The sequence below is a fragment of the Carassius auratus genome, chromosome 37 (genome assembly GCF_003368295.1).
Source record: "Carassius auratus strain Wakin chromosome 37, ASM336829v1, whole genome shotgun sequence".
In the NCBI taxonomy this organism is placed as follows: Eukaryota; Metazoa; Chordata; class Actinopteri; order Cypriniformes; family Cyprinidae; genus Carassius; species Carassius auratus.
The window spans coordinates 16,407,248-16,434,750 of record NC_039279.1 but is presented as its reverse complement, the minus strand read 5'-3'; the positions used below and the strand labels follow the sequence as shown (position 1 = coordinate 16,434,750).

Genomic DNA, 27,503 nt, shown 5'->3' with positions numbered 1-27,503 from the left:
GTAGAATAAGTTTACAGGTGTGTTCAAAGTTACTTACAGTCAACAGAGAGTCTAAAGGGGACCATCAAAATAAAACATTACTGATGCAATAAAACGACTGCCAGTGAAACAGGGCTGAAGCAGTTTTACCTTTAATTTTGACAATGATTTTTGAAATAGTTCTAAAGTTCAATATTATTGTAGTTTATGATTCACAAAAATATGATTCTTCTTCAAAATCTCACCTTTAATTCAGTTTCTTTATAAGTATCTGTGACATTCTCTAGCCATTTTAAAGTGATAAATAGTTTCTAAATTAGTTTTCTTTAGTACAGCAGCAATTTTTTTAAGAAAAGAAAAAACAGAACACAAAACCAAAACAGATTTTCTTGTGTAATCCGTTATCACAGAATTCACAGTATACTAAAACATGACTTTTGCATTTAACTGTTTGTGGGCAAATTACAAATGCAATGGCTAGTATCTTTTTTTTTAGCAAGATATGATGAGTCTGTAAACATACAGCCCAATATAGACCTAACATTTTAATATTAAGGAATTTTCTGTATTTGTTTCTCCTGTATTTTGAATGACACCATGCATTGAATTCTGTTGTAGGGTTAAAAGAAATGCCCATAAACTTGCTGAAAAACATACTGGTCATTTTCAGCCAAGACATTCATCTGTTTTTGTAAAGTAGCCTATATCAGTCTTTAGATTTGCTTTCAAGATGATTCGTCTGCTCTTTAACCTTTTGATGCTTGAGTGTATTGATTTGCATGTTTCTCGGAAAACGGCATCATTGCAGCTTCACGACCTGCACCCTTCACTCTGGTGGAGCTGTCTTCCTTCTGTTCTGTCTATGTGACCTGCCCTGACTTCTACGCTTTCTTGGAGAGGTGTATTTGAGGATCAAGAATCATGCATTACTTCCTGCTGGGATCTTCAGTCATGGCACTAATTTACCTCTCAGGTAAATAAACTGCTTAAGACTTTAAAAAGTACTGTTGTGTTTTACCCGAAACGTAAGATTTTGGTGCACGTTTTCTGTTATAGCTTGAATTGTTAGGACAGCAATTTAGAATTGATTCATATGATTTTTGTTCCACATTTGAAAGTTGCACGATTACAGTTTGGTCATTGTAGTCGCCTTAGACTTGTTTTTAGTGTTGTTCTTCCTTTCCATCTGTGAGTGAAAGAGGAAGTCCCATTGCTTCAAAACAAGTTTGCATTTGCTAGATATCCTCTTTTTTTTCACTTTACAGTAAACATGTCATGTAGTTCATGGTTTAAAGCCGTTTATAATGCCTCGGGATGTACTTGCTGTTTAGTGTCTTTCATAATGCCATGCATGTTTCTTGGTTTGACTTCTGCTGCTAACTTGAAAATGACCTTTGCGATATTAAACGAGATCTGTCTTATGTATTTTCTCTTCATCCATCACATCTTTTCAGCTGAAGAAAATGTCCACTTGTTCCAGAAGCCACGATTTGTGGGTGTGAAGACCGGTCGGACTGTGACAATATACTGTGTGCCATCTAATCCAACATTGTCGATTCATGTAAAGTGGTACAAAGGCGAGCTTTACAAAAAACAACTCAAGAACAGCCACAAAATTAAGATAATAGAGAAGAGTGATAAAGTAAATGCCTCCATTACCATAAAGAAAGTGGAGATTGAGGACAGTGGCACTTACTTTTGCCAACTGAACAGAACGCTTGGACCGGGAACTGAGCTGCAAGTTTCCAGTAGGTGTCATTTTGTTAATGTTATTCGCTTGCTTTCTTCGCTTAGCCTGCATACACGTATTTCTCTGTGTCTTCTCCAGGATACAGTGATCCCCAGACTATCTTGAGGAGATCGAGAGTCAAGGATGTTATCATTTTCCTTCAGGCTATACTCCTGGTTTTGTGTGTCGTCGTTCCTCTGGTTCAGATTTACAAACTGGTAAAGGCCACAGCATTTCCACAAACTGATTTGTGCACTCTCCGTTGTGTTTTATGTGTTAAGTATGCATTAACTTTTACCTTACATGTTTTTTATTGCCATATCTAACCATAGTTTCTCATTCGGTTTCAGGAGCAGAAAGAAGATGCGATTTATGAAGAGCCTGAGGATGATCACATATATGAAGTGAGTGTTTTAAGTTATTTCGTTAGCTTGTTATTGTCATTGTGTTAGTTTACGGTTGGTTGAGTTTTTAGATCCGAGCTCTGTAGCTGTTGTTGCATGCACTTCAGGAAGTGAAAACATGCATGGTCTGTTATGATAGACAATGCGTGAATTTTACTTGTGGTTTTTCTAAAACAAATAGAAACATTTCTACCTGCTCTAAATTGTGGTCCTTTGAATCAGATTCAGATGCTAGACCACAAAACCGGTCATCAGGGTCAATTTTTCAATTGATGTATGATTTCATATTTGAAAATCTGGAATCTGAGGGTGCAAAAAAATCTAAATATTGAGAATATCGCATTTGAAGTTGTCCAAATTAAGTTCTTAGCAATGCATTTCACTAATCAAAAAATAAGTTTTGATATTTTAAGAGTAGGACACTTATTAAAAATCTTCATTGAACTTGATCTTTACTTAATATCCTAATGATTTTTGGCATAAAAGAAAAATCAATCATTTTGACCCATGCAATGTTTTTGTGTCTATTTCTACAAATATCCCCCAGCGACTTCAGACTGGTTTTGTGCTCGAGGGTCACATCTGTTTTCTGTCTCTGTGCTGTCCAGGGGTTGGAGGTTGAGCGGTGTGGTGGTGCAGATCTGTATGAGGACATCACTGTTTATGCCCGGGACACAGAAGCAGCATGGGAAGTCGAGTCCCCAGACCAAGAGTGAGAAAAACACATCCATGAGATCCACTGTTCAGGAGATATCAACACCAGACACAAATGTCTGCGATTACATCCAATCCACTATCAGTTTTTGCTGTATAGGTCACATGCATGCAGACTGATCTCACTGTGTGTGGATACAGTAAATGCTTATAAAACATTTTTTAATAATGCTATTTTTAACCCTGCTTGAATTTTTTGTAGAGGTTGACATACAACAATAGCAATCTTCTATAGACATTGTAATACATTTAACTTATGTTTGCTTGTTTGTTTTCTTTATTCCATTGTGTATTGTAGTTCATATTCCTTTTACTGTACTGTGTGTTATGTGGTAGTTTTTTTAGAGTGTGTTTGTTGTATGAATGCACCAGCTCTTCAGATCATTCATTACAAGGTGCTCTCTATCTGGTAATTAAAATACTAGTTGTAAGGAACTGCTCAAAGCTTAAGGGAACTTTCACTTCATGTCTGTTAAAATAAGCTTGTGAAAAGCAGGTGTTTTCCCCAAAGAAGCTTTTTTGGTAAATGTTTGGTATATTCTCTTTGCATTCAGTCGGATTGTACACCACAAGTCTGATGATCGGCATGATTTGAAATAGCATCTGCAGAGAACATCTGACCGTCTGTACAAGGATTTACCTTTGTCACTGCTGCAAATTTGCTATTTGATTAGTAAAATACTGCAAAGCCCTAAATAATATTTGTAAACTTTAAATAATAATTTTACTTTTCTATACCCTGAAAGTTATAAAAGGTTCTGTTTTTTTTTTTTTTTTTTTTTTTTTTTTTTATCAAATAAAAAATAAATAAATCCCACATTTTCTGAGTGGTCTCAAACCACATTTGGACCCTATGCCTGTATATGGATCGAGTGCATACCTGAATGGAAATACAGATCAATAAACATACTGAAGGAGAGGATCTAAGAAACACTGAAAGGCTGACAGAAAGATAAAAGACTGTTGGTTCAGTCTTCTAAAAATAAACTACTGTAAGAGCTGTGGGGAGGGAAAGTGCGCCATCTTATGGCCATTCAGATAAACTAAACTTTTACACTACTTGACTATGTCCTGATTTAGACCCTAGACCAGATGCTAATTGGAAGAGCCATCCTTAGATTTGAGCAGACAGACTTTACAGAATATCATCATGTAGTGTACTCTCACATGAGTTTAGTTTTTTCAGCATTACATCACTTGTTCACCAATGGATCCTCTGCAGTGAATGGGTGCCGTCAGAATGAGAGTTCAAACAGCTGATTAAAAACATCACAATAATCCACACCACTCTAGTCAATCAGTTCACATCTTTTTAAATTAAAAGCTGCATGTTTGTAAGGAAAAAAAACATTAATTATTTAACATGTTTATTACTTCAAACTGTTTCTTCCAGCTAAAATACAAGTCCTCTTTCCATAATACAAAGGAAGTGTTTTTATGGATTATGGACTCTTATTTTGGAAAAAGTGATGGTTTAAAGTTAAAACACCTTGTTTTTTACAAACATTCAGATTTTCACTTCACAAGATATTAATTTAATTGTGTGGATTTCTTGTGGATTATTGTGATGCTTTTATCAGCTGTTTGGACTATCAAGCTGACGGCACCCATTTACTGCAGAGGATCCATTGGTGAGCAAGTGATGTAATGCTAGACTTCTCCAAATATTAAGGAACAAACTTGTCTACATCTTGGATGACCTTGGGGAGAGTACGCTTTAAATTTTGGCTGAACAATTCCTTTAAAATATGTTGACATTTGAAAGGTTGTGTAGTGTACAGCAAACAGGAAAATATTTAAGTTTAAAATTATTTTATACCCTTTTTTATATTTCATAAAATAAATTCACAAAATGTATAAAAACATTCAAGTTTTTATTTGATGCCAGAAATACAAAAAAATATATATTTTAATTTTTATTCATATTGTGTTCACATTTTTTTGCATTTTATATAACAGCATAAATAAATAAATAAATAAATAAGGATATAATCTTTATAAATTAGTGTGCAAAATCATATTAAATTACACAAATACAATTAATGATTAAAATAAATAATAAATTAAATAATTTAAATAAATAACATTTTAAAATGTAATAGTCAAATATCAGTATAAATATAAAAAAAACAACAATTAACAATGTAAACAACTGTACAAGATAACATTATAAAAAGAAGTGTAAACACTGATTAAAAAAACTGAAATATATATTTTTCTGTAAATGGAGTGATGCTTCTAGAAGTCCGGTTCTTAAACATGAGTGTTGAAAGAGAAGAACTCCAGCTGGTTCATGAAACTTATGATCCGTTTTCTGACGATCTCCCAGCTGTGATCTCTACCCTCCTGAAAGAGTCAAACAACAGTTCGTTCATCATGTAGACGAGTTTCCAGATTCACAGCTGAGGATTCATCTATATATTACAATCTTACCGTGTTCAGCTCTGCCATTCGTCTCAGTCTTTCAAAATACAGATGCAACTTTTTGTTCCTCTTCATTTTGAAAGCACCCTGCATTGAGACAGATATTAATGAGTTCCTCTGGCTTTATTATGTGTGTGTGTGTGTGTGTGTACACATATGTATTTTACAGTGTACTTACACATGAGCGCAGTCCATCAATCTCCTCATGCATGACATTTAAGAAATCTTCCAGTTTTTTAGCATCCCAGGGGACGATAGCATCGTCAAAGAGGACAGTGATCTCCTTCAGAGCCTGAATGACGAACAGGATCTGTTTCTCAGGCTGAGAAGAACAAAAAATATGTATATATTATATATGAATATAGATTCCTTATCAATAGCCTGTATTATTGTGTCTTTTTTTATACAATAAGAATAATAAGTTCTACTAACCTCTGCGCTTCTGTGGTTATTGATCAGTTCATACGGGATTGGGTTGACATCTTCATGGTCATTATGGATTTTCTCACCCTGTAAAATATTCAGAAACAGATTTAATGAAGAGATTATTTTGAACAGAATGGTTTTTCAGTTAGATATTGCAACTGCATTTGGTTAGTTAAATTTGTTTGGGTTTATATGATATGAATTTATAAGAGAAAGTATATCAGTTATCACTCTCTTACAGTATATCTCCCAATAATATGTCTTATTAAGATGATATTTTCTGTAAATGCTAAGTTTTATATTGAAATATCAAAAACCTGATGATCATATTTGATGTTCATATTATAATATATATATATATATATATATATATATATATATATATATATATATATATATATATATATTTTTTTTTTTTTTTTTTTTTTTTTTTTTTTAACAATGATGTCTGGATAACCGAGTAAACTTAAGTTGCTTCAATCCAGTAAATGTTCATCTTGAAATATTACTAAGAATATAAAACTTACTTTAACGCTTACTTTATAAAAAATCAGTAAAAATTTCAAAGCAAAAAAACAAAACAAAAAGAAACAAAACCTGAAGGGGGACATGTTCGTAAATATACTAATAATCATTTAGACAACAGAAAGCATGTCGTAAATTGTGTACAACAAGTTTTTCAGCAAAGTTCTGATCTTAGAAATTCACGCAACTATATAGGGTTAATCAACTTTAGCATTTTTGCAGTTCACTTACATAACATGACAATTGTTGTTGTTTTGTTTTTAAGTACAAATATTCCACTTAGTCTCTCAATTAATAATAATATTTTTAAAAATGTAAATAGTAAGATGTATTCTATAGAAGTTAGAACTCACCATCTTTCTGATCAGATCCACAGAGACTCTATGGTGGTGATGAAACTTGTGTTTGATCCACCTGCAGCCCAGCACAGAGCTGAACCCGCACACAGACAGAAGAAGACACAGCTGCACCAAACGAAGCTCCATCGTGTCGTGTTCAGATTATACAGACACCTGTCCACTGATGAGCTGCTGTTTTAATGCTGGGTCTCTGTCTACCGATGAGCCGCTGTTTTAATGCTGGGTCTCTGTCTACCGATGAGCCGCTGTTTTAATGCTGGGTCTCTGTTCACAGATGAGCCGCTGTTTTAATGCTGGGTCTCTGTCCACCGATGAGCTGCTGTTTTAATGCTGGGTCTCTGTTCACTGATGAGCTGCTGTTTTAATGCTGGGTCTCTGTTCACTGATGAGCTGCTGTTTTAATGCTGGGTCTCTGTTCACTGATGAGCCGCTGTTTTAATGCCGGGTCTCTGTCCACCGATGAGCCGCTGTTTTAATGCTGAGTCTCTGTTCACTGATAAGCCGCTGTTTTAATGCTGGGTCTCTGTTCACTGATGAGCCGCTGTTTTAATGCCGGGTCTCTGTTCACTGATGAGCCGCTGTTTTAATGCCGGGTCTCTGTTCACTGATGAGCCGCTGTTTTAATGCTGGGTCTCTGTTCACTGATGAGCCGCTGTTTTAATGCTGGGTCTCTGTTCACTGATGAGCCGCTGTTTTAATGCTGGGTCTCTGTTCACTGATGAGCCGCTGTTTTAATGCTGGGTCTCTGTTCACTGATGAGCCGCTGTTTTAATGCTGGGTCTCTGTTCACTGATGAGCCGCTGTTTTAATGCTGGGTCTCTGTTCACTGATGAGCCGCTGTTTTAATGCTGGGTCTCTGTCCACTGATGAGCTGCTGTTTTAATGCTGGATCTTCGCTTGTTCTTTGCTGGTGTGTCTGCTCTCCTCCATCCTGGCCTCTGTTTATATGCGCGCTGTTTGGGAATTGCACCCATTTCACTTTCCAGTTGTAAACCACGCACACCTGAGCGACAGGTAAACCACAGTTACGCAACCACTTTTGTGTTCATGTGTGAAAATGAACAGGTAGACTGGAATTATTATACAGTGATCTCTCATCAGCCTTTATGTACAAAACAAAAAACCTATTACTAAAAGTAAAATAGAGAAAAATAAAATGTAAACAGTGTCTACAGACTAACAAAGAAAGTTGCCCTTAAGGTATAGTTAACATAACAGGCTATACTCAAATAAATAAATAGACCTCGAAGTAAAAGTAAAACATGGCGTTTTTTATTATTAAAAAAAACAATCATGTAGGATATCTTGCAATTAAACATATTTTATAGCCTAACTATAACGTGAATTTTGTTTATTAATTCATTTTAGTAGAACATTTCTGGGGGTATTATTATTATTATTTGTTTGTTTCTTTGTTTATGCATGTATTTATGTTTGATGGTTTAAAGAAGACGAAAGGGCAGATTTCGTGAGAGTGTGACAGTAGAATGTGGGACAGAAACTCCACAGCGGAACACCCGAGAAAGTGAAATCGAAAGCGAGTGACGTCGCAAAGCCGTGACGACACGTCATCATTTCATCACCGAATGCACATTAAGTGTTAAATTACGATTATTACAAAAATGTCGCTGATAAGAGTAATACTACCGTGGGCTAAATAATAATAATAAAAGAAGGTAAAGAAAGAGGAAGATATATTGATGTGGAACAATGTGGTTACTTTTAAATCGTAGCATATTTCGATATAATTTTAGCATGACCCAGTGTCGTTAATAAACATATGCTACTTTATCTGTTATACCACAACTGTCAAATATATATATATATATATATATATATATATATATATATATATATATATATATATATATATATATATATATATATATATATATATATATAGATGAATAACCAATGAAAGACAAAGGTAAATTAATAAGCCAAAAGGATATGAATATTTACAAATGTATTTGCCCATATTTTAATTGTAATGAGAGAAACACTATGAATGAAAGTGTAATGATTTCACTCAATCAATCTATAAGTTTTAATGAAAGCACAGATAGTCTGAAATGAAATTGGAATGGAAATATTAAATAAGAATCTCATTAATTACAATAAGTATTCAATTAAAAATAATACAACTAAAGACATGCCATTATGCAAATCAGGCCCCAAGGGTCTGGTTTTATCTTTTTACTTCAGAATAATAATTTTAAAAAAAAAAACTACATTGTTAAAGCCTACACTGTTATACTAATTTTTGAATCGAGATTAAATCTCATAACTATTGTGACTGACTAAATATGACATCACGTAGTGCCTTGAGTTAAAACTCACGACAGATAAGAGTTCCACAAAAATAAAATAGACCTATCAAATCTGTTTAAATTATAAATAATTTGCTAAGCAAGCAAAAAAAAAGTTATTTACTTTCACTTTACTTTCTATTTTAATGCACTGTGCTTTTTGTTGGTTGTAACAGTGTGAAGTTTTTTTATTTCATTCCCATAAGACATAAACTCAACATTAAGAAAATAAGAAAATCAGTTTATTTTGTTTCCAGTGTTGTTCCTGGTCTCTTGCCGGAGTCTTCAACACACTCAATGCTGCGCAAGAGTTGCGCAATAGCGCTGTTCGTCAACAGGAACACGGCGAACCTTGCGTTCATTTCCCATGCTGCATCTTGCGTCAGCTGATCTTTTATCGCCTGCCCGCTTCTGTTTTCCCGGATCAGAGAGTGACAGATATCACACGACCCGTGCTCGTGTCGATGAGGAGAGGAAACTCGTCAGTCATGACCGTGTAGCTATTCAAAGACGCTGCGACAGATAAACGCAGAACATGGTGAGTGAACGGATTCTATTAGCAATCAGAAGAAGCGTCTGCTGTTTTATAATCTAATCATTTTAGCTGGATTCATGAGCTATAAGAAAGTCTGTATCTGTTTGAGTCTCATTTAAAGGCGTTTGGATGTTTCTCAACTCATGACGAGAATACAGAATGAAATGTTACATTTTCGACCATGCAAATTGTTTATTTATTTATTTAACGTGTTATCGAGATATTACATTCTATTTCAGTGAAGTGTCGTGAATTTAGCGTTTTAGTCCACCAAGTCTGCTGCTGCAATTAAAGCAATTTATTTAATGCTAAAAACGCTTATCTTTTTTTTTTTCTGGGAAGAAGCACTTTTTAGCATACTTACAAACTACTTAATATATTTAAAAGAGTTTACTTAAATACGAACTGAATGTTGCGTTTTCTAACATTTAACAGCATGTTATTTGCAATTTGATGAAAATATATTATAGTTTATATGCATATATCAAAGCAAAGCAGTTCAACTGAAGAGTTTAATTAGTATATCGTGTAAATTTATAATAATGTAGTCTTTGAAATATGGTTTAAGTGAACAAACAGGTATTTATGGTAAAATAAAATGAGCTTGAATGTAATTTCTATGGAGTCGTGTAATATTTTATAACTCACTACAGTTAAAAAACCTTAGTGTGTTAGTCAACGAATAAAAAAAAATTATAAATGAAAATAAATTATTTAAAATTTAATTACTTTAACTTTTAAACATTATTACTAATGGCCCTTTTTTGGAAGTGCACTTAAGTGTTTTAGGAAACAAGCATACTCTCTTTAAGGAATATTAAGTTGCCTTTTATTTCTTTAATACTATATTATCTGTTACGACAGATCTGAAGTACATTACAAGTGCACTTCTTTTGCACAAGGGTGACCCGTCTACAATGATTCCGGATGCATTCTGAAGTAATACGAACATATTGCCATACACTTGTACTTCATTGACGTGAGTGACTGAGAATCTGTCTCAAGAGGAAACTGCCAGGGATGTGTGCATCACTTCCACTATTTCCTACCTAACAAAGACTGCTAGTATATTAAACACATTAATCTTCTTCTCCTCATTGTGTTTTTATAAGCTACCGTCCAGCGCCTTTTATTTCTAGAAACAGTCGTAACACTATCAGTTGAACTAGCTTGAAATGCTCTTCGGGTGAACTCAGTTTCAGTGATGTTTTGCAGTATGTGAAGTGGGACTAACTGAAGCTAGACGAGCCATGTTGGCCACCCAAACACCTGAGAGCGGCCCGGAGGCAAGAGATGGAAAACAGGTTTGTAACTTCCTCATCCTTCTGAAGATTATTTGAATTGTGGACATTACAAGGTCATTGATAGGAAGCCTTTCTCATCTCTTGAAACCCGTTGAGCAGGTTCTTGGTAAAGTATTTTGCAGGAACCTGGATTTGTTTTTGGAAAGCATTGTTAAATCAAAGATGAGGCGTGTCATTTGATGAACGTTAAAATGCTTTTTTCTATCACGGCTTATAAGCACAGATGAAGTGATATAAATATGTCATTTGCATGTTTATTAAAGCAAGTTTATAAGAAGCTACAGTCTTGATGAAGTCAGACCGCACTCAGAATGGAAACCAGACGAGTATTGCCTTCACGAGAGAAGTGTTTGCTCAAGAGATAAGGTTTTCTGTCTGCCCATTTCCTCTTTATTTGCTTTATTTGACTGCAGTTCAGTAGTACTTTGTATTCAGTTGACATAAAGAAGTGGATTGCTAAAGCAAGATTTAATCAAATTGCAAGGATTAATGGACGTTCTCAATATTCTGACAGATATTAGATACATTTTTTTGTGCTTTCCATTTATATTTACCTGAGCAAGTGTTTTGTTCACTCTTTACTTCTTCTGAGTTTCGATTAAAAACAAAACAAACAACGGAAATGCAACATATACAAAAATATCCACACTGACATGTATATGTCTAAATCTACACACATGTAAACATGTATAAATATTAGTGCTGAGCAACGATAAATAAATTGTAAATTGCGATTAATCGCATTATTGTCTGCGATTTAATCGCATTGTTATGCACATAACTAATAATGCATTCAAAAGTAATGTATCGTGCAGGCCTACTGCTATATGAACAATAGTGTAATAACATTTGGTTTGCAAACACTTTAAACAAATAAGGTGCTTTTTACAGCAGTGTTCCTTTTTACATGGCAGCAGTTAAAATATTTATTGTAGCCTAAATCTCAATTTATAAAATGAATGTAACTAAATTAAATATAAAACAAGCTATTTGTCACTGCCAGGACATTAACGTTTTTATAGAAAATATTTTATATAGAATCTTTTTAGCGAGAGCCCTTCTCTGCTGTCTATCAGAAACTTCCTATTTCTTTCTTATAAAGTCATGATTACGAGCTCATTGCATCCTTCTCTGTTCAAAATAACAGTGGATAGTGGTTTCGGAAAGTTAAAAAGTTTGATCGGGAGCCAGTGAGACCCATGATTTATCTCTATGTGTATTCAGAGCCAGTGAGAAACGGACTTGCATATTAATAAAAAACTGCATTAACGAGCAATAAAATAACTGTCTGTTTTAATCAATTAATGAGATAATAAAGCATTAACTTGTCCAGTCTCAATAAATATACATATTCTCTGCCTTTTTATCATACAAAATATACATATGCGTACATTGCATACACACAAGGTTTTTTATCTTCCAAAATTAATCAAATTATAAATGTACAAAAATAAATAAATATATAAACATTTCATAAGAAGCACACAATTCATCAAATTTCCAAACATGATATATGCTGATGGCTTAGAAATAGAAACATGATGGCTTTCAAAATGAAAATAATAATAATTATAATTAATATTTTGTCTAATAAATCAATTATTTACTTACAGTAAACTCAAGCATTCAGCATCATGACCATTTTCTAGTAATGTTTTAAAATAATATTTTAAATGCTTTTATATTCAAATCTTAATATCATTTTCAGGATGCATACCTTTCCAACTAAAATTATAAATCCTTAATTGATTTTTAAAAAATTATTATTACAAGTTTTCTGTGTATAATCATCACCCCAAATTATTGCATATGAATTTATCGCGTATTATCCCACATTTGTACACTTGATACATTGATCTTATAAAAGGATCTTAAAGTTTTTAATATGAGCATGATATGAAAATATGAAATAACTGTGTATATTAATATTGATACGTAGAAAGTAATTGTTTCAGAACTAAACCGTCTTTTTAAAGAGGTAGATAAATAGATTTTGTGTGTGTTTTGCTGTTTATACACTTGAAGCCAGATCTGATCTGGGCCAGAATTTCCTCATACATCTAGTCGTCATGACTAAGTGCTTATCATGACCGAACCTTAAAGTCAAACTATCTTGGCATCATTCCTCTTAGAAACATGACTGCTATTTGCATCTCATGTGACTCAAAGGTGCTATGTTGAGTTTCCACAGCTTTGCCTGTCAGTGCTTTGGCTCGTATGTAGTCAGTCAGCTGATATCAGGTGACGGTCTGTCTGTAGGTATGCTTCATATTCACATGTCCGTTCTGCCTTCCTGTCCTGGATCCTCAAAATAATGCTTACTCCACATCTTGAGAAGTTGTTTGTTGTAGCAAAAGCTGTTCATAAAGATGGTCATAACGGTTCCAGATCTTACAAGTGATGCAAATTATAGATCCTTAATTTTTATCATTAAAAAAGCTAAAAACGCCTCTTGTCACTAAAATCAAAAACTATAGATGTCATGTGTTTCCTGGTATTTCCCTCCTGGCTGTTTTGCTTTAACATCTGGTCCAGGAACAAATGAATGCATAACAGAGCAATATTAACCTCTCTGTTGTCCTCAGTGGATCAAGGAAAAGATCGCACGGACCCTAAAAGTCCTGCAGAAGCGGTACATCACCACAGACACGGCGGTCACCAGCGAGGACCTGGAGGCTAACCTGCTGTGTTGTGCTTTGGAGGCGGTCTTCATCCATGGAATCAAGAGCAAGTTTATTCGATTTGATGGAAGTCACGCGCGCAAAGGAGGGTCGCGAGGAGCCCTTCCTCAGCCCGTCTTCTGGAGCCTGTTGAAGAGCGTCACCCACAGGTGGGTCATAGGTTAGAATAAGGGTGGGCAAACGTTTTGACTCGAGGGCCATATCAAGGTTTTTGAACAAAAGTGAGGGCCGCGTGCATGACAAATTAAGCTTTGAGATATAGATATGTTCCTCTCATTCAACAACAAATCCTTTAAATTTAGTAGCATTCAAAACAGAAAAAAGTATTAAAAAAAATTAAAAAAAAACCTGAAATGATAGTCTCATTCACTATAAACAATGTTTATTTTAAATGCCAACCATGAACCAATGTATTTACAGTGAAACTAAAACTAGTGGCGTGTGGGAAATGCAATAATGCTTTGTTCTTGTGTGTGCTTTGTTCTTGACGTTGATTGCTTTGAAATAAATCGCTTTGGAACATTAATCACAGCACGTTTCATTGTATTCGAATTTTAAAAATGCATAATTTCAGTTAGACGGAAAATAAGCTTTCGGCTTCTCTCCCAAGGGCCACAAGAGTGCGCATCGAGCAAAACATTATGAACGTTTCTATAAAGAGTAATAAAATAACACGACTATCTTTGAATGGTTAAATGTTTAAAAACATATGACAGCCCTACAAGTTATGTTTATCACAGACATTATTTGAAAAATTAAGAAGAAAAAAAGAAAAAAAACCAAAGGAAAATCTTGAAGGAATCCGCAGCGAATGATGTCATAGTTCCCCCACTCCATTTCTGACATGCTCCAAGCATTCGCGCTGCTTTTGACCTGAAAGAGTAATAGATCATTTGCGACATGACTCAACAGCGCTCGCGCCCAATCTTAATTCAGTGTTAGGATCACAAAGAAGGCAATTCAAAGACTATTTTTCACAGTGTCTTGTAGTCTTGTAATCTCATCTGTATGGTTCTGTTGATGGATTAATGATTGCATCTCTCTAGTATTTCCTCTCCTCCTACTTTAAGTGCATATCAGTGGGCGGGGCTAAAGAGGCAGTGATGTAGAAGTAGGCGTTGATCTTCTCCTGCAGAGGCGGTGCTTAGCAACACTATTACATCATAAAGTGGCACATTCCAAAACGAGCCGTTTTCTGAGTTTGGTTTAAATAAAATACATTTTTAAACTAACAGGATGTTTTTATGGTACATTAAACTGTTATATGTCTAAAGATAAAGGGAAATGTAATTTCTCACTTCACGGCTCCTTTAAGGGACATGGCAACAATTATTTATATTAAATAATATATCAAGTTAGTAATATACTAAAATAATATTGTAATCTTTATTTAAAAGATAATATAAAGATATTAAAATATATATATATATTACTATTCAAAAGTTTGGGGTCAGAAATGTTTCTTGAGCAGGAAATCAGCATATTTTCATGATTTCTGGAGATCAAGTGACACTGAAGACTGGAGGAATGATGCTGAAAATACAGCTGCGCATCACAGAAATAAATTACACTTTAGACTATATTCAGTAGAAACAATTATTTGAAATTGTCAAAATGTATTCCATGTTTTTATATCAAATAAATGCAACCTTGAACATAAGAGATTTCTTATAAAAAAAAAAAATCTTACTGACCCCAAACGTTTGAACAGTCCTGGAATACAGCAAGCCCCCAACAACCAACATGTGCCTTTCAGCAACTCATGTCACATAATGTTACTGTTCCCTTGAATCATGAATGCATAGAATAACAGTGTCATTCATGAGCCTTATGTGATTATGGTATACATCAACTCTTTTTAAATCACTCCAAGCCTTTGGTTTGGTTAATAACAGAGTCAGCTGGTATTGCTTCATGCTTCAAAATAACTTAAACCTCAGAAGTATTTCCAAATGAGAAACCTGTCACCTGTTTGGAAACAGAAAGAGACATGTCAGGGAGACTGTGATGATTGTGACAAGCGTTTAGGATCAGATGCATCATGTGGTTTAGTAATTGGCTCCGAAGTCTATGGACAATAGTCAAGTGACACTCACTCACTCACTCCGCTTGACTCACGTTTCTTCTGTAGTCAACATGACTGTTTTTAGTCTTTGTATTAAGCATAGAGTGAAGAAAAAGGACATCAGTTGATAAAGACAAGGTTTCATTTTTTTACTTATATATATATATATATATATAAAGCTAAATTCTCTGCCTTGTAGAAACGATTGCACTGAGAAATACTTAAAATTTTGCACTTATCTAGACAAACTGTTTCTTCAGTAAACTGTAAACAATTATATGCATGCACACATAAATAAAGAAGTATAGAAAATATTGATTGTAGTACTGGCAGTATTGTGAGAAAGGGAAAAAATGTAACTATATCAATAAAAGTGTAGAAACACAAAAGATATTAGTAATGAAAATCCATGCAACCAAAACTTTGATTGCTTTAAAAAAGTTATCGAAGAGATTGTGAAAGTTATCCATAGTTATGGTTTAATCCAAGTTACACAAGCTGTAAGTTATAAGTTCTAATTCACACATAAAGTATAATATAAGCCTATAAATATAATTCATATTCAAACATCAATACACATTAAATATGATAAATGTAAGATGAAACATGCTTTAAGAATGAGAATAAGTGGCACTGGTTCTTGAGCATCAAACAAGCACATCTGAGCTTCGGTTTATCATATTTAATACATGAATCCCTGAATATGTGATATGTGAAACCATGATGTTTAATTTCTGGGTGAACTAACTCTTTAATGGTCACGTTCAACTCTTTTGATGCTGTAGGGATGTCGTTCAAGAACTGGAGCGTCTAAGCTTCATAAACTCAGACATCGGGCGCTGCAGAGCATGGGTTCGTCTGGCGTTAAACGACGGGCTTCTGGAGTGTTACCTGACCTCGCTGTTTCGCGAAGGGTCCAACTTGGGCTCGTACTATCAGCCCGGGGCTCTTTTGCTGGATCCGGAGGACCGTGAGGTTCTCCTCACCCTCCTGCAGTGTTTGTCCTCCATGACCTTCCAGCTCTCTTATAAATCAGCAATGCTGAATGAGTGGACCAACACACCGCTGGTCCTCGCGGGTCTGTGTCCCCCAACGCCAGCCGACGAGCAACTTGTAGGTCCCAAGCGCAAAGAGTCTTGGGATACGGTCTCCCAGTCATCCGGAGGTTCTGGAGGCTCAGACTGGGCTCAGGAGGTGCTCCAGAGGGAGCCCAGGAAAGAGCAGAGCGAGGGATGTGAGCCGAACACTCTGCTGACGTCGTCAAACCTGAGTCTGGACACGTCCGGATCATCACCGCTGTCCTCCAGCCTGAGCTCTGATAGTCTGCTGCAGGGTCAGGAGCTCAGGAGTCCAGAGAAGGAGCCCTGGAGCTGTGACACGGAGATCAGCCAACACACACAACAGAAGATCACCGCTTCAGAGTGAGTGAAAGACTGTTCTGTTCAACTCTTATGACTCTATGCCATGTGGCACTTGATAAATCAGTTAGGTTTTTTTTACAGTACCATACATTTTTTTCAAAGTAAAAAAAAGTTAAAAAAAAAATGGTCTTGTAAAATGTTACGGATTTAGATTGACATCCACCATGGGGTTTCAAAATTGGGGCCACAAATAGTTTAACTTTAAACGCTTATAACGGAAAAAAAATGAATCAAAAATTTGTAAAAAAAAAAAAGAAAAAATTACCAAAATGTACCTTATTACTTTTTTTCTCTTTACTTAATGGTAATTATTATCATACACCGTCATTTTATTCTGTGTTTGTCTTCAGATTTATTAAACACCTTACAATACTGTAATGGTGGGTGAAAATACAAAGTCAATATTTTGAATGCTTTTATTTTCCAAAATGTAAGTGGCATTTAGAAATAAAAATTCTATTTTAATATATTTTAAAATGTAAATTATTCCTGTGATCAAAGCTACATCTTCAGTATCATTCCTCCAATCTTCATTATCATTCCAGAGCATTCCAAAAACATGTGCTGCTTCGTGAAAACCGTAATGCATGTTTATAGGTTTCTTTGAAGAATAGAAAGACCACAAGAATAATCAACTAAGTCTGTCCTTGTGAAATAAGTAGTATTTTCTTTAAAAAAAAAAATCGTACTGAACCCACACTGTATTATACTGTATAGCGTTGCTTTCTTTATTTTGATGGACCGTGAATCATCATATTTATGTGTCTGTGTCATCAACCCCTGTATTAGATGGCAACTTTTTGTTAGCAGAAATGTTGTAATCTGAAGCCATCTTGTTTGTTTTCAGAGAGAGCGGTTGCTCGGATCAGGACTTGAAGGAAGACTTGGATGTGTCCGTACCAGCTTCAGACTCTGCAGCTCGAGCTGATGATACGAGCACACACACACCTCCAGCAGCTGCACAGGACACACATCAGTCAGATGCACACATCTCAGAACAATCTAAAGCAAGCTCAGAAAAGATGTCAGCTGAGACAGAAGAAGGGACAGCGGAAGAATCCGAGACTCTAGATGAAACCGTCATCGAGACTGCAGAAAGTGAGCAGAAGAAAGACTCCTCTGATGATACTGGGACCGAAAAGACCTCTGACCCTGACGCTGTTTCTCCAGAGACCCCTACCGTCTCTAGCTCAGTGGAGCAATCCCAGCATGCCGCATACAGACGCGCCGCGAGTACCGTCAGTAGGAAAACCTCCACAGACTCTCTCTATTCCTCCTGCGTGAGTGTTTTTTGAGGAATTCATTTTTTAAGCATAAACCATATTTTTCGGATTATGAGTCGCACCTGAGTATAAGTCGCATCAGTCCAAAAATACATCACGACTAGGAAAAAAACATATATAAGTCGCATTTATTTAGAACCAAGAGAAAACATTACCGTCTCCAGCCGCGAGAGGGCGCTCTATGTCTTCAGTGTAGACTACAGGAGCACTGAGCAGTATAGAGCGCCCTCTGGCGGCTGGAAAAGGTAATGTTTTCTCTTGGTTCATGTCAAATTAATTTTGATAAATAAGTCGCACCTGATTATAAGTCGCAAGACCAGCCAAACTATGAAAAAAAGTGTGACTTATAGTCTGGAAAATCACTTCATAGCTCTATTGAATCGGTCCACCACGATGAATTTAAAATGACTTGATGATAGGAGTGATTCAATCACAAAACTGTTTGGACTGCATCCGTGCACATATTTGAAACTAGTTCTGGGTTATTATTATTGATTCATTATTTTGATGAACCGATAACAGTTTTTAAATCAAGATCGATCTGTCGATATCATTACTCAGTCGTGTTTGTGACACAAGATGGATGCTCAGAACATGTACAATAGGCCGGACACTCAAACATCTTCAAATCTGCTTAAACACACCTTTTGTGTCTCAGATATCCACATCTTGGATATCAGAGGATGACTTCTACAAGCCAGAAGAAATGAGCAGTTCTGAAGCGTATGCCGTCATTGACGTTGTGCAGATGAACGGACAGGTGACGCTTACCTCTGAACCAGACAGCGTCCAGCCTCCACCCAGTGTAGTGCACCGGAGACCCAACGGTAAGATGGACACAAGACAGGCATTTCCTTAGGTCTGATTCTTGGTTAGTAACTGCTGGAAGACTTTACTTTCCAAACCCTGAGATGCAAAGTAGTGGAAATGCAGTGGTCAGTTAATTTCTTAATAAACTAGCAGACATGATTACACTTGGTTTCACATACACTAGTTAAGTGCTAGATTTAATTTTCATAGCTATAAAAGGCTTTCGGTGGTTGAAAGTGACTTAAGTGTTGTCCCATGCACTGAACTGTGAGGTCTGATCCCAAGTACGATTGGGATTTAATCCAGAGAGTTACATCTCAAACTGAAGAAGACCTCGGGCACTTTCATAAGGGTGCTCAGAATGAAAGGCATCTGTTAAAAAAGTCAGAAGCCTGTAGACAGCTAATTTTTTATAAGATGATAACTTCATCTCACTGTTTTCACTGCCTGCTCACTTCTTATTAAAGTGTGGTTCAGCACAGCCTCAGCTCTATCAACAGCATCTGTGGCATCTGATGTTGGTTACCACAGAAGAACAAGTTCATCACCTAGAACATTAAACAGCAATTTGCTCAACTTTATGGTTTAATACAATATTTGCATGCTTTAAATATGATTTTAACATTACTGCTTTTTAACCTTCAATGCTTACCCTCTTTTTTTTTTACAGAAGATAATAAAAAAAAATGTCATTTTTTTGTATCATTGATATACTATTATAGTTTAATATTTTGAATTTGATTCATTATTATGTTTAGTTTTCTCTATAATTTCTGCTGAAGATAGTTTTTTGTGTGTTTTTGTTTTTATTGGTTGTAATTTAGTTTTTAACTTTCTTTTTTTATATATATGATACACATCTTTTTGTTGTTGTTGTTTAAATGTAGTATTTATTCATTTTGATTTATTGGTTTTAGTTTATTCAGTTTTAGTTGTCATTGTTTTTTTTTACTGCAAATTAAACTAAATAGAAATGAGGAATGGAAGTGAATAGGGAATCAGTATTACTTTTGGTAAATAAAAAAAAATAATAATAATTTTAACGAACAATAACCCAATACACCATCGACTTTCATTGTATGAACAATGGGACATTTTTTATCTTTTTTGTAGTTTTATTTTATTTATTTTTAAATAAATAAAATAATTGTAAAAAAAAAATAAAATTAAGTCTCATAAACTGCAACCAGAGTCTAATGTAAATTACATAACATATATTATTATTATTTTTTTGAATATATATTATAAATATAGTTGTGTGTGTGTGTGTAATTTTTTTTTTTTTTTTTTTTTTTTAAATACTCAAATGCTCAACCTCAAGTTTACAATACAGCTATTTGATTCTAAAAACACAAATGTTCGATAAAGAATAGAGATGTTTTTTGTGGTTCTCTCTCCGTCAGGTCTTCGTAACCCGTTCAGGGGTCTGCTGAAGCTGGGTCAGCTGCAGCGCCGCGGTGCGGTGGGCATGTGGAGGGATTATTACTGCGAGCTCTCTCCGTTTGAGCTGCGGCTTTACACCAACGCAGAGGAGCGCATCTGCTACGAAAACCTGTCCCTGCTGCGCTGTGAAGACGTCCACCTGTCCTCCAGTAACGAGGGACGGTTCCGGCTCTCCTTTTCGGGCAAAAGAATCTACCTGCGTGCACCGTCTCGAGGAGAGGCCGAGGACTGGGTGGATCGCATCGTGGAGGCCATCAACAAACTACGGCCCACAATGAGAGATGAACAGTGGGAGGTGCTCCACTCGTCCAGCGACCAGGACGTCCCCTCACAGACACCCTCAACCCCCAAACACATCATCTCAGGACTTCCAGATCCTCCACCGTTAGATTGGACCCGTCTTAAGGACCCCGAGCCAGATGCTGTGAAGGAAGCGGTGGTCTATCAGAACTTGGAGGAGAAGGGTTGGCGCTCTGTTTTACTCTCGCTCTCCTTGGAGGCCCTCAGGGGGTACCGGGTCCAAGGGGACTCCAAGGTGCCCTTCTTCTCTTACTCCATTGGGAGCATCAGGGATGTGGTTCCTGATGTTTCTTTAGGAAGTCCTGCGTTCTTTAAGGTTCTGACTGCGCAGGAGACTCTGACGCTGCGGGCGGAGAGCGGAGAGGCAGCGCGAGGATGGAGGAGTCTGATCAGAGGAGCGCTCGACTCGTATCTGGAGACGGAGGATGATGGCGTCTCAGCAGTGGTCCAACATAGACTGAAGGGGGATGGGGGGCTGCTGTCTCACCTGTCTACTGTCCCGAATGAGAGGGGACTAGATGCACAAAACTTTAAATGTGCAGGTATGAGATGTTGGCATGTGTTGTTTTTTTTTTTATCTATATAGACCTGTAAGTTATTTAGAATTATGTAAAGTAAATGCAAATCATATAGACAATAAAATGTTTTAATAAGCTCTTGTTTTTCAATATCTGAATTAATTTTAATTCAGCAGTGGAGATATTATTGGTCAAAAAAAGTGTCAAAGTGGTGTAACTGTTCAACTTTTTTTAGTAATGACATAATCTATATTTATTATAATAATACAAAATAAAAAAGTGGATACGTGCCAGTTTTTTTTTTTTTTTTTTAAGGATTTTTTTTTTCTTTTTATTAATAGTTATATAAAACAAAAGCATTTATTGTAAATATAAATCATTGATAACATTCTAAATTTCTTTAATGTCACTTTTTTTCATTGGTTTAATACCTCCTTGCTAAATAAAAGCATACATTTTTTTCTTTATTTAAGAATGTATTATTGCATTTTATCTTCTTGCATTAGAGCTATGTATGTGTATTCTTATCTTGTCTTTCCATCGGCCGATGTTTATTTCCTGTGCATGTCTGTATGTGTGAGGCAGAGGAAGTGCTGTGCTCGTGTGTTTTCCTCTGTACCCGTGCTCTGTGGCGCTCAGTATAAGCCGTTGTAATGCATCCGCAGGTTGCCCTCGTCAGATCGGGATGTCTCTGGGGAGAGCCAGGCTCTGTGAGTTCTCGGGTCAGTATTACTGTGAGCGCTGTCATCAGGGAGACACCACCATCATCCCCTCACGCATGCTGCACAACTGGGACCTCACAATGCATGAGGTGAGCTCGGAGCAGGTTTCAGTTTATTTATGGACTAAAATTAATGTAAGTGGTATTCACTTTCCATTTTACTTCATTTAATCCTTACTGCTTTTTTTTTTTACTTGTTTTTATTGTCATAATTGTATAGATTAATACAAATCAGTTATGTATTCTTAAAAAAATGGTTTAATACAAATTCTAAAGAGCTGTCACTTGATAGTTATATATTGATTTAAAGTAATATCTTTATAATGGTGTGTGTGTGTGTATATATCAATTGTGACCATTATATATATAATGGTCACAATTTATTTTGCTTAATTTTATTTTTTAGGACCTGTTCTCACTATTAACTAATTGCTTATTAACATATATATATTACTAGCATTTTGGCTGTTTGTTGGTCCTTTTAAGGTACATATTAATGCCTTACTCTGCATTAACATATTTTGTTATTGTTTTTTTGTTTTGTTTTTATTAACTATTATTCAGAAAAGTGCATTAAATTGATCAAAACTGAGAGCACAGACATTTAGAATGTTACAAAAACATAACAGTTTCAATTAAATGCTGTTTTTTTTCCAGTTTCCACAAACAATATAAAGCAGCTCGACTGTTTTCATCATTGATGATAATAAGAAGAAATGTTTGTTGAGCAGAAAATCAGCAGAATGTTTTCTCAAGGATCATGTGACACTGGAGTAATGATGCTGAAAATACAGCTTTGCATCATAATTACATTTTAAAATCTATAAAAAAAAAAGTTATTTTAAATTGTAATAATATTTCATAAAATAACTGTTTTACTATGTTTTGCATCAAATAAGTGCAAAATCTTTCCTCTGTTTATGTGATTCAGTGTGTGCTTGTCTGTGTTCAGGTCTCAAAACAAGCCTTTAAGATGCTGACACAGATCGAGCACGAGCCGCTCCTGAACCTTGACCTCCTGACCCCTGACCTGTTTGATCACACTGACATCATGGCTAAAGTACGGAGTCTGAGACAGAGGCTGCGTTTCCTTGGAGATTACATCCTCATCTGCCGCAGTGGCATCAGCAGACAGATCCAACCCAGGTGTGTGTGTGTGTGTGTGTGTGTGTGTGTGTGTGTGTTCTTGCATGTGATTAGGACATCATCAAGTCTTTAACAGATAAACGCAACAGATAAGTACTATGTATTTTATTTCCAGACTTCAGCAGCGGACATACTTACTGGATAACAGTGATCTCTACAGTGTATTGGACTTGCAGCAGGTATTGCTTGCTGTTTCTTGTTTATAATTTGAAACTAGGGGTGTGCGATACATATCATCTATGAAAATTACCAAGCAAAACGTATTACTCTTTTGGCACCCACTTTGCAAAATAAGTTGGATATAGTTAAAGCTGCAGTCGGTAACTTTTGACGCTCTAGCGGTTAATAAACAGAACTGCTTGCGTCTTGCGGAAGAACATCGTAGCCGGAACTACTTCTCTCTGTTTATGTCTATGAAGAATCACAAAGGTACTGGGTTACTCCGCCGCGGTATCCCCGAAGCAATCTAAAATAGTCCGAATATAAACACTTATTATAGGTGCACCATAGTGATTCAGGACAAGCTAAAAACACGGTTTGGAAAACGGATTCATGGTGTACTTGCTCATTATATACATTTTTCTACATTTTGAACACAAACAAAGTTACGGACCGCAGCTCTGATTGGTTGTTTTTTACCGGGAGCGATTTATTTCTGCAAATGGCAATAGGACACTGGGAGGAGCCAGAGGAGCTTGATTTTTTCACAGATTATCTGTCTCATATTCTACTGTCAGGACATAATGACAGGTTTAACAAATATATTTTTACAAAAGTTACCTACTGCAGCTTTAAGCAAAATGACACGATGGGTGTTTTTCCTTAATATGAGCATGATTCTGAATCATCTACTGCTTGTATAAAACAGTAAGGGAACATTTTGAGTTACATTTTAGACACAGTGATGTCAGTACTTTGTTTTTGCTTTATATTGTCAATACAAATTTCCAAAAGAAACCACAGCAGAACTGTTTTGCATCTCCAAGCAAGTAACACACAGCAGTGCTTTCTTAAAATGAAGCCACATTTTAAACGATCAGCTTAATAAATGATTCGGTGACGTTAATACAGTGACTTGTCGCCACCTACTGGTGGTTTAAGTTTCATATTTAATATTAACTATCATTTCATTTCATTTTTTCAAAATGAAATCAGTTCAAGTTGGCACATATTGCTCTTAAATGAGAAAAAGTTACTGGTGTGAACCATCCACACTCTCAGAAACTAAAAGATACATAAGTTGTCACTGTCGCAGAACCAAAAGTATACTTAAAGGATGCATATTGGTACCTGTTAAGATCTTTTTTGTGAGAATATGAAGAACAGGAATATTGCACATCTTTCTTTGATCAAACCCATAACCCTTGTTGCACACAGATCGCAGACGAGCACTACGAATCTTACCTGCAGTCTCTGATTCAGATTGGGACCAAGCACGTGCTCCACTGTGACCTTTGCACCCAAAGGGGCTTTATATGTCAGATCTGCAACACCGACAACATCATCTTCCCTTTTCAGTTCGACAGCACCACCAGGTACGGTTATACCTCACACATGCCCTTTCACTCTAGAGCGTCGTTTCTTCTGTGATTCAGTCTGATGGATATCTGTGTGTTTTCTGTCTCTCAGGTGTAACGTCTGCAAGACCGTGTTTCATTCCTCCTGTAAGGCCAAGTGTCCGGTCTGTCCACGCTGCGTCCGCATACAGAAGTACATGGAGAGGGACTTGGAGGACTGATTTAGCTGTCAGTTAAAAACATGCACAAAGCTGAAAATCCAGGGTTTGTACTACTGTATATTATTGTGATACTCAAATCTGTAAGTTATTTTCTCTCTAGCTGACCAACTGGAAGCGTTTGATCGTTTTTTTACACTAAGCGTTTCATTTGACTTTTTACTTTAAGTGCACTTATTTACACATTCACATGTACATATTCACTCACATCAGCACTCCGGTGTGTGTTCTTTCATGAAATGTTAATAAGCTGTTATTAAAGCTATGATTTTTGCTTTTTTTTAACTTTATGGAAACATACTTGATGGTTACTCACTTTTCTGGGCTTCACATGTTATTCTGCAGGCTACTGTTCACAATCAGAAGTCTTGGTTCTCTTCCTTTTTTTTTTCTTTTTTTTTTTGTGTAGTCATTATTGATTGTCAAGTCTTATTTATGAAACTTAAGGCACTTAAATGCCAAGGATCTTATAACTTGTTTTTATAGTACTATTTTTGCATCTGAATGTCACATGCCAAGTTTTATATGAAGCATTACGAGTTTGCATTGTATGCATTAATAAGCATATTTTCCTATATGCAGGAATCATATGCATTTAATAAGAGGATGGTTATTGAAATTATGAAATGTACCAACACTTACAACCTCACTTTAACAGGTCATTTTTGTACCATACGGTGCCTTTATTTTCATGTTTCATAGTAGCATCCTTCATCACTAAAACTGGTCGTGCCAAAAATGTAACCGTTACAAGCCAATGTGAATTATTAAAGCTCATCACAAAAACAGTTATGTGCGAAGAAACCTGATGACACAAAGGATGAACTGTTTTTATGTGTTAGTTTCCTGCTTTAATGAATGTCTCTTTAGTTTGTATATGAAGGTTGACTGCTGCTTCATAAATGTTTTTTTTCTTGAGTTTTTTCTTCTACTAAATTTTTTTTTTTTTTTAACAATGCTGTTTCCCTGATATTTTTATGACAAGTTTATTATATCACCTGTTGAAGGAAAATCCCACTTGAACTCTTGACTTTGTCTTTTTTTTAATCTTCTGTTTCGCCACTAGAGGCAGTGTCACCTAAGCACAAATCTAGACATGGATTGACTGGAGGATTGCTTTTTTGCAGTCATGAATTATTATAACCTTTATTTAACACTGCTCATGTGGGTGTAACAAATAACATCCATCCATACATGCACACATAAGTTAAATCATATCCGAACATATCAATACATAAAACATCTATGACACAATGTTTCCAATTGCAAATTGCCAAAGCTTTCTTCTGATCTAGAAGCAAAAGTGATTCATATTCCTAATTGGTTTGATCTTTGTAAAATATTATTATTAATTCTACAGCGTAAATGCCTGATAATACATGTGCGTGTAACCATTTAGCAGGTGCTTTTACCAAAGCATTGATAAAAGCAATAATATGTAGTGCACATAGCACAATGTGTGTGTTGATGTCTGTTGGCTGAACTTATACTAAAATAGTATGTTTGTGATAATGACACAAACAGGATTTATAGAAGGATGGATGCATATTTTTGTCATATCGCAGTGTTTGTCTCTGACTGGTTTTTCCTGTTTTCTTACCTTCTTCTGTCTGTGTTTGTTTCTGTTCGTCTCTTGTTTGTACCAAAGAAACTCCTTGCCAACTAAAAATATGATTTGTGAGCATTTAGGAATCTAGAGCTGAGTGCAGCCAGCCGGTGTCGTAACTGAACACTGGCTCAGATCTGAATGATGTATGTACAGGCAAGACTTTTTCTATACTTTTTTAATGCGCTGTTTGTTTTTATTCTATAGCATGTCTCCTTTTTCAGATTAGTGAAAAGAAAATATCCAAAATACACATTTACGTAAGTGTTTATCTATCTTATTATATTTTCTATTTGCATCTTTCGATTTTTATTACAATAGGCAGTTTTCTCAAAATAGGATTTCCCCCCTGTTCCAATTCAGAAAAACTATGGAAGCCAGTTTCCACCATGAAATAAAAACGTAAAAGGCTATTATCTCACAATTCTGAAGAAAATTGAGAAAAAAAACTAAGTTCGAACTCAGACTTCAGTGTGTGTGTGTGTGTGTGTGTGTGTGAACTGCAAGACATAAATTCAGAATTTTTTCTCATAATTCTGAGTTTACAGCTTCCTTTTTTCTTCCAGAAAATAAAAGACAATTGCAACTTTTTATCTGACTATTTTCCTTGCACGTTTAAATTTACATCTCACAGTTCTGAAATTTTTTTTCTGAATTAGTTTTTCCCACAATTGTGAGAAAATTGCTAAAAATGGATAGAAATCTCCATTTCCCTAGCACTTCCATACACCAGACTCTCCAGTTTTATTCCTATCCATATTCTGAAGGTTCATATATCATTAACCTGATTTTTATGACTTTTTATTTTATTATTTTCCCTGGCTGCTGACAGTATTTTCACATTTATGGAGTGATAAATAGTTAAACCCTTTAAAATTAAACAAAATAATTAAAAAACCCTGACTTTATCCCATGTTCCAACATTATATTTTTGTCTGTTAGTTGTTGTTTTTTTTGGACTCCACATCAATAAGTGGATGCCGTTTTCTCAATGATAACCTATTCTACCTCGACCGCTCCCCATACTTCACAATCCTACAATATTCAAGAGAGGGCATGTCATTTC

The 27,503-nt window shown here is 35.6% G+C and overlaps 3 protein-coding genes across 4 annotated transcripts; 2 read left to right on the top strand and 1 right to left on the bottom strand.

Moving 5' to 3' along the window:
- The first annotated feature begins 754 nt into the window (after positions 1-754).
- On the top strand, positions 755-3,598 carry cd79b (CD79b molecule, immunoglobulin-associated beta). Of its 2 annotated transcripts, XM_026223138.1 has the most exons (5): positions 755-952; positions 1,434-1,727; positions 1,808-1,926; positions 2,059-2,112; positions 2,721-3,598. In XM_026223138.1, exons 1-5 carry the CDS (start codon positions 901-903, stop codon positions 2,826-2,828), a joined length of 627 nt encoding a protein of 208 aa, XP_026078923.1. In that variant the 5' UTR covers positions 755-900; the 3' UTR covers positions 2,829-3,598. The 2 variants fall into 2 exon arrangements, with proteins under 2 accessions (XP_026078923.1, XP_026078922.1); XM_026223137.1 differs by lacking the exon at positions 755-952 and having other exon boundaries at positions 1,216-1,727.
- A 1,472-nt stretch (positions 3,599-5,070) lies between these two features.
- Positions 5,071-6,686, bottom strand: ifnphi4 (interferon phi 4). Its single transcript, XM_026223292.1, has 5 exons — positions 6,555-6,686; positions 5,683-5,760; positions 5,429-5,572; positions 5,260-5,337; positions 5,071-5,172 (listed from the first exon to the last, which is right to left on the bottom strand). The coding sequence occupies exons 1-5, from the start codon at positions 6,684-6,686 to the stop codon at positions 5,080-5,082; spliced, it is 525 nt and encodes a 174-aa protein (XP_026079077.1). The 3' UTR covers positions 5,071-5,079.
- A 2,546-nt stretch (positions 6,687-9,232) lies between these two features.
- On the top strand, positions 9,233-25,845 carry LOC113056379 (pleckstrin homology domain-containing family M member 1-like). The gene is made up of 12 exons (XM_026223132.1): positions 9,233-9,407; positions 10,620-10,708; positions 13,294-13,538; positions 16,240-16,875; positions 17,723-18,155; positions 18,817-18,985; positions 20,372-21,253; positions 21,895-22,040; positions 22,903-23,096; positions 23,212-23,275; positions 24,474-24,631; positions 24,726-25,845. Exons 2-12 carry the CDS (start codon positions 10,655-10,657, stop codon positions 24,832-24,834), a joined length of 3,090 nt encoding a protein of 1,029 aa, XP_026078917.1. The 5' UTR covers positions 9,233-9,407; positions 10,620-10,654; the 3' UTR covers positions 24,835-25,845.
- The last annotated feature ends 1,658 nt before the right edge of the window (positions 25,846-27,503 follow it).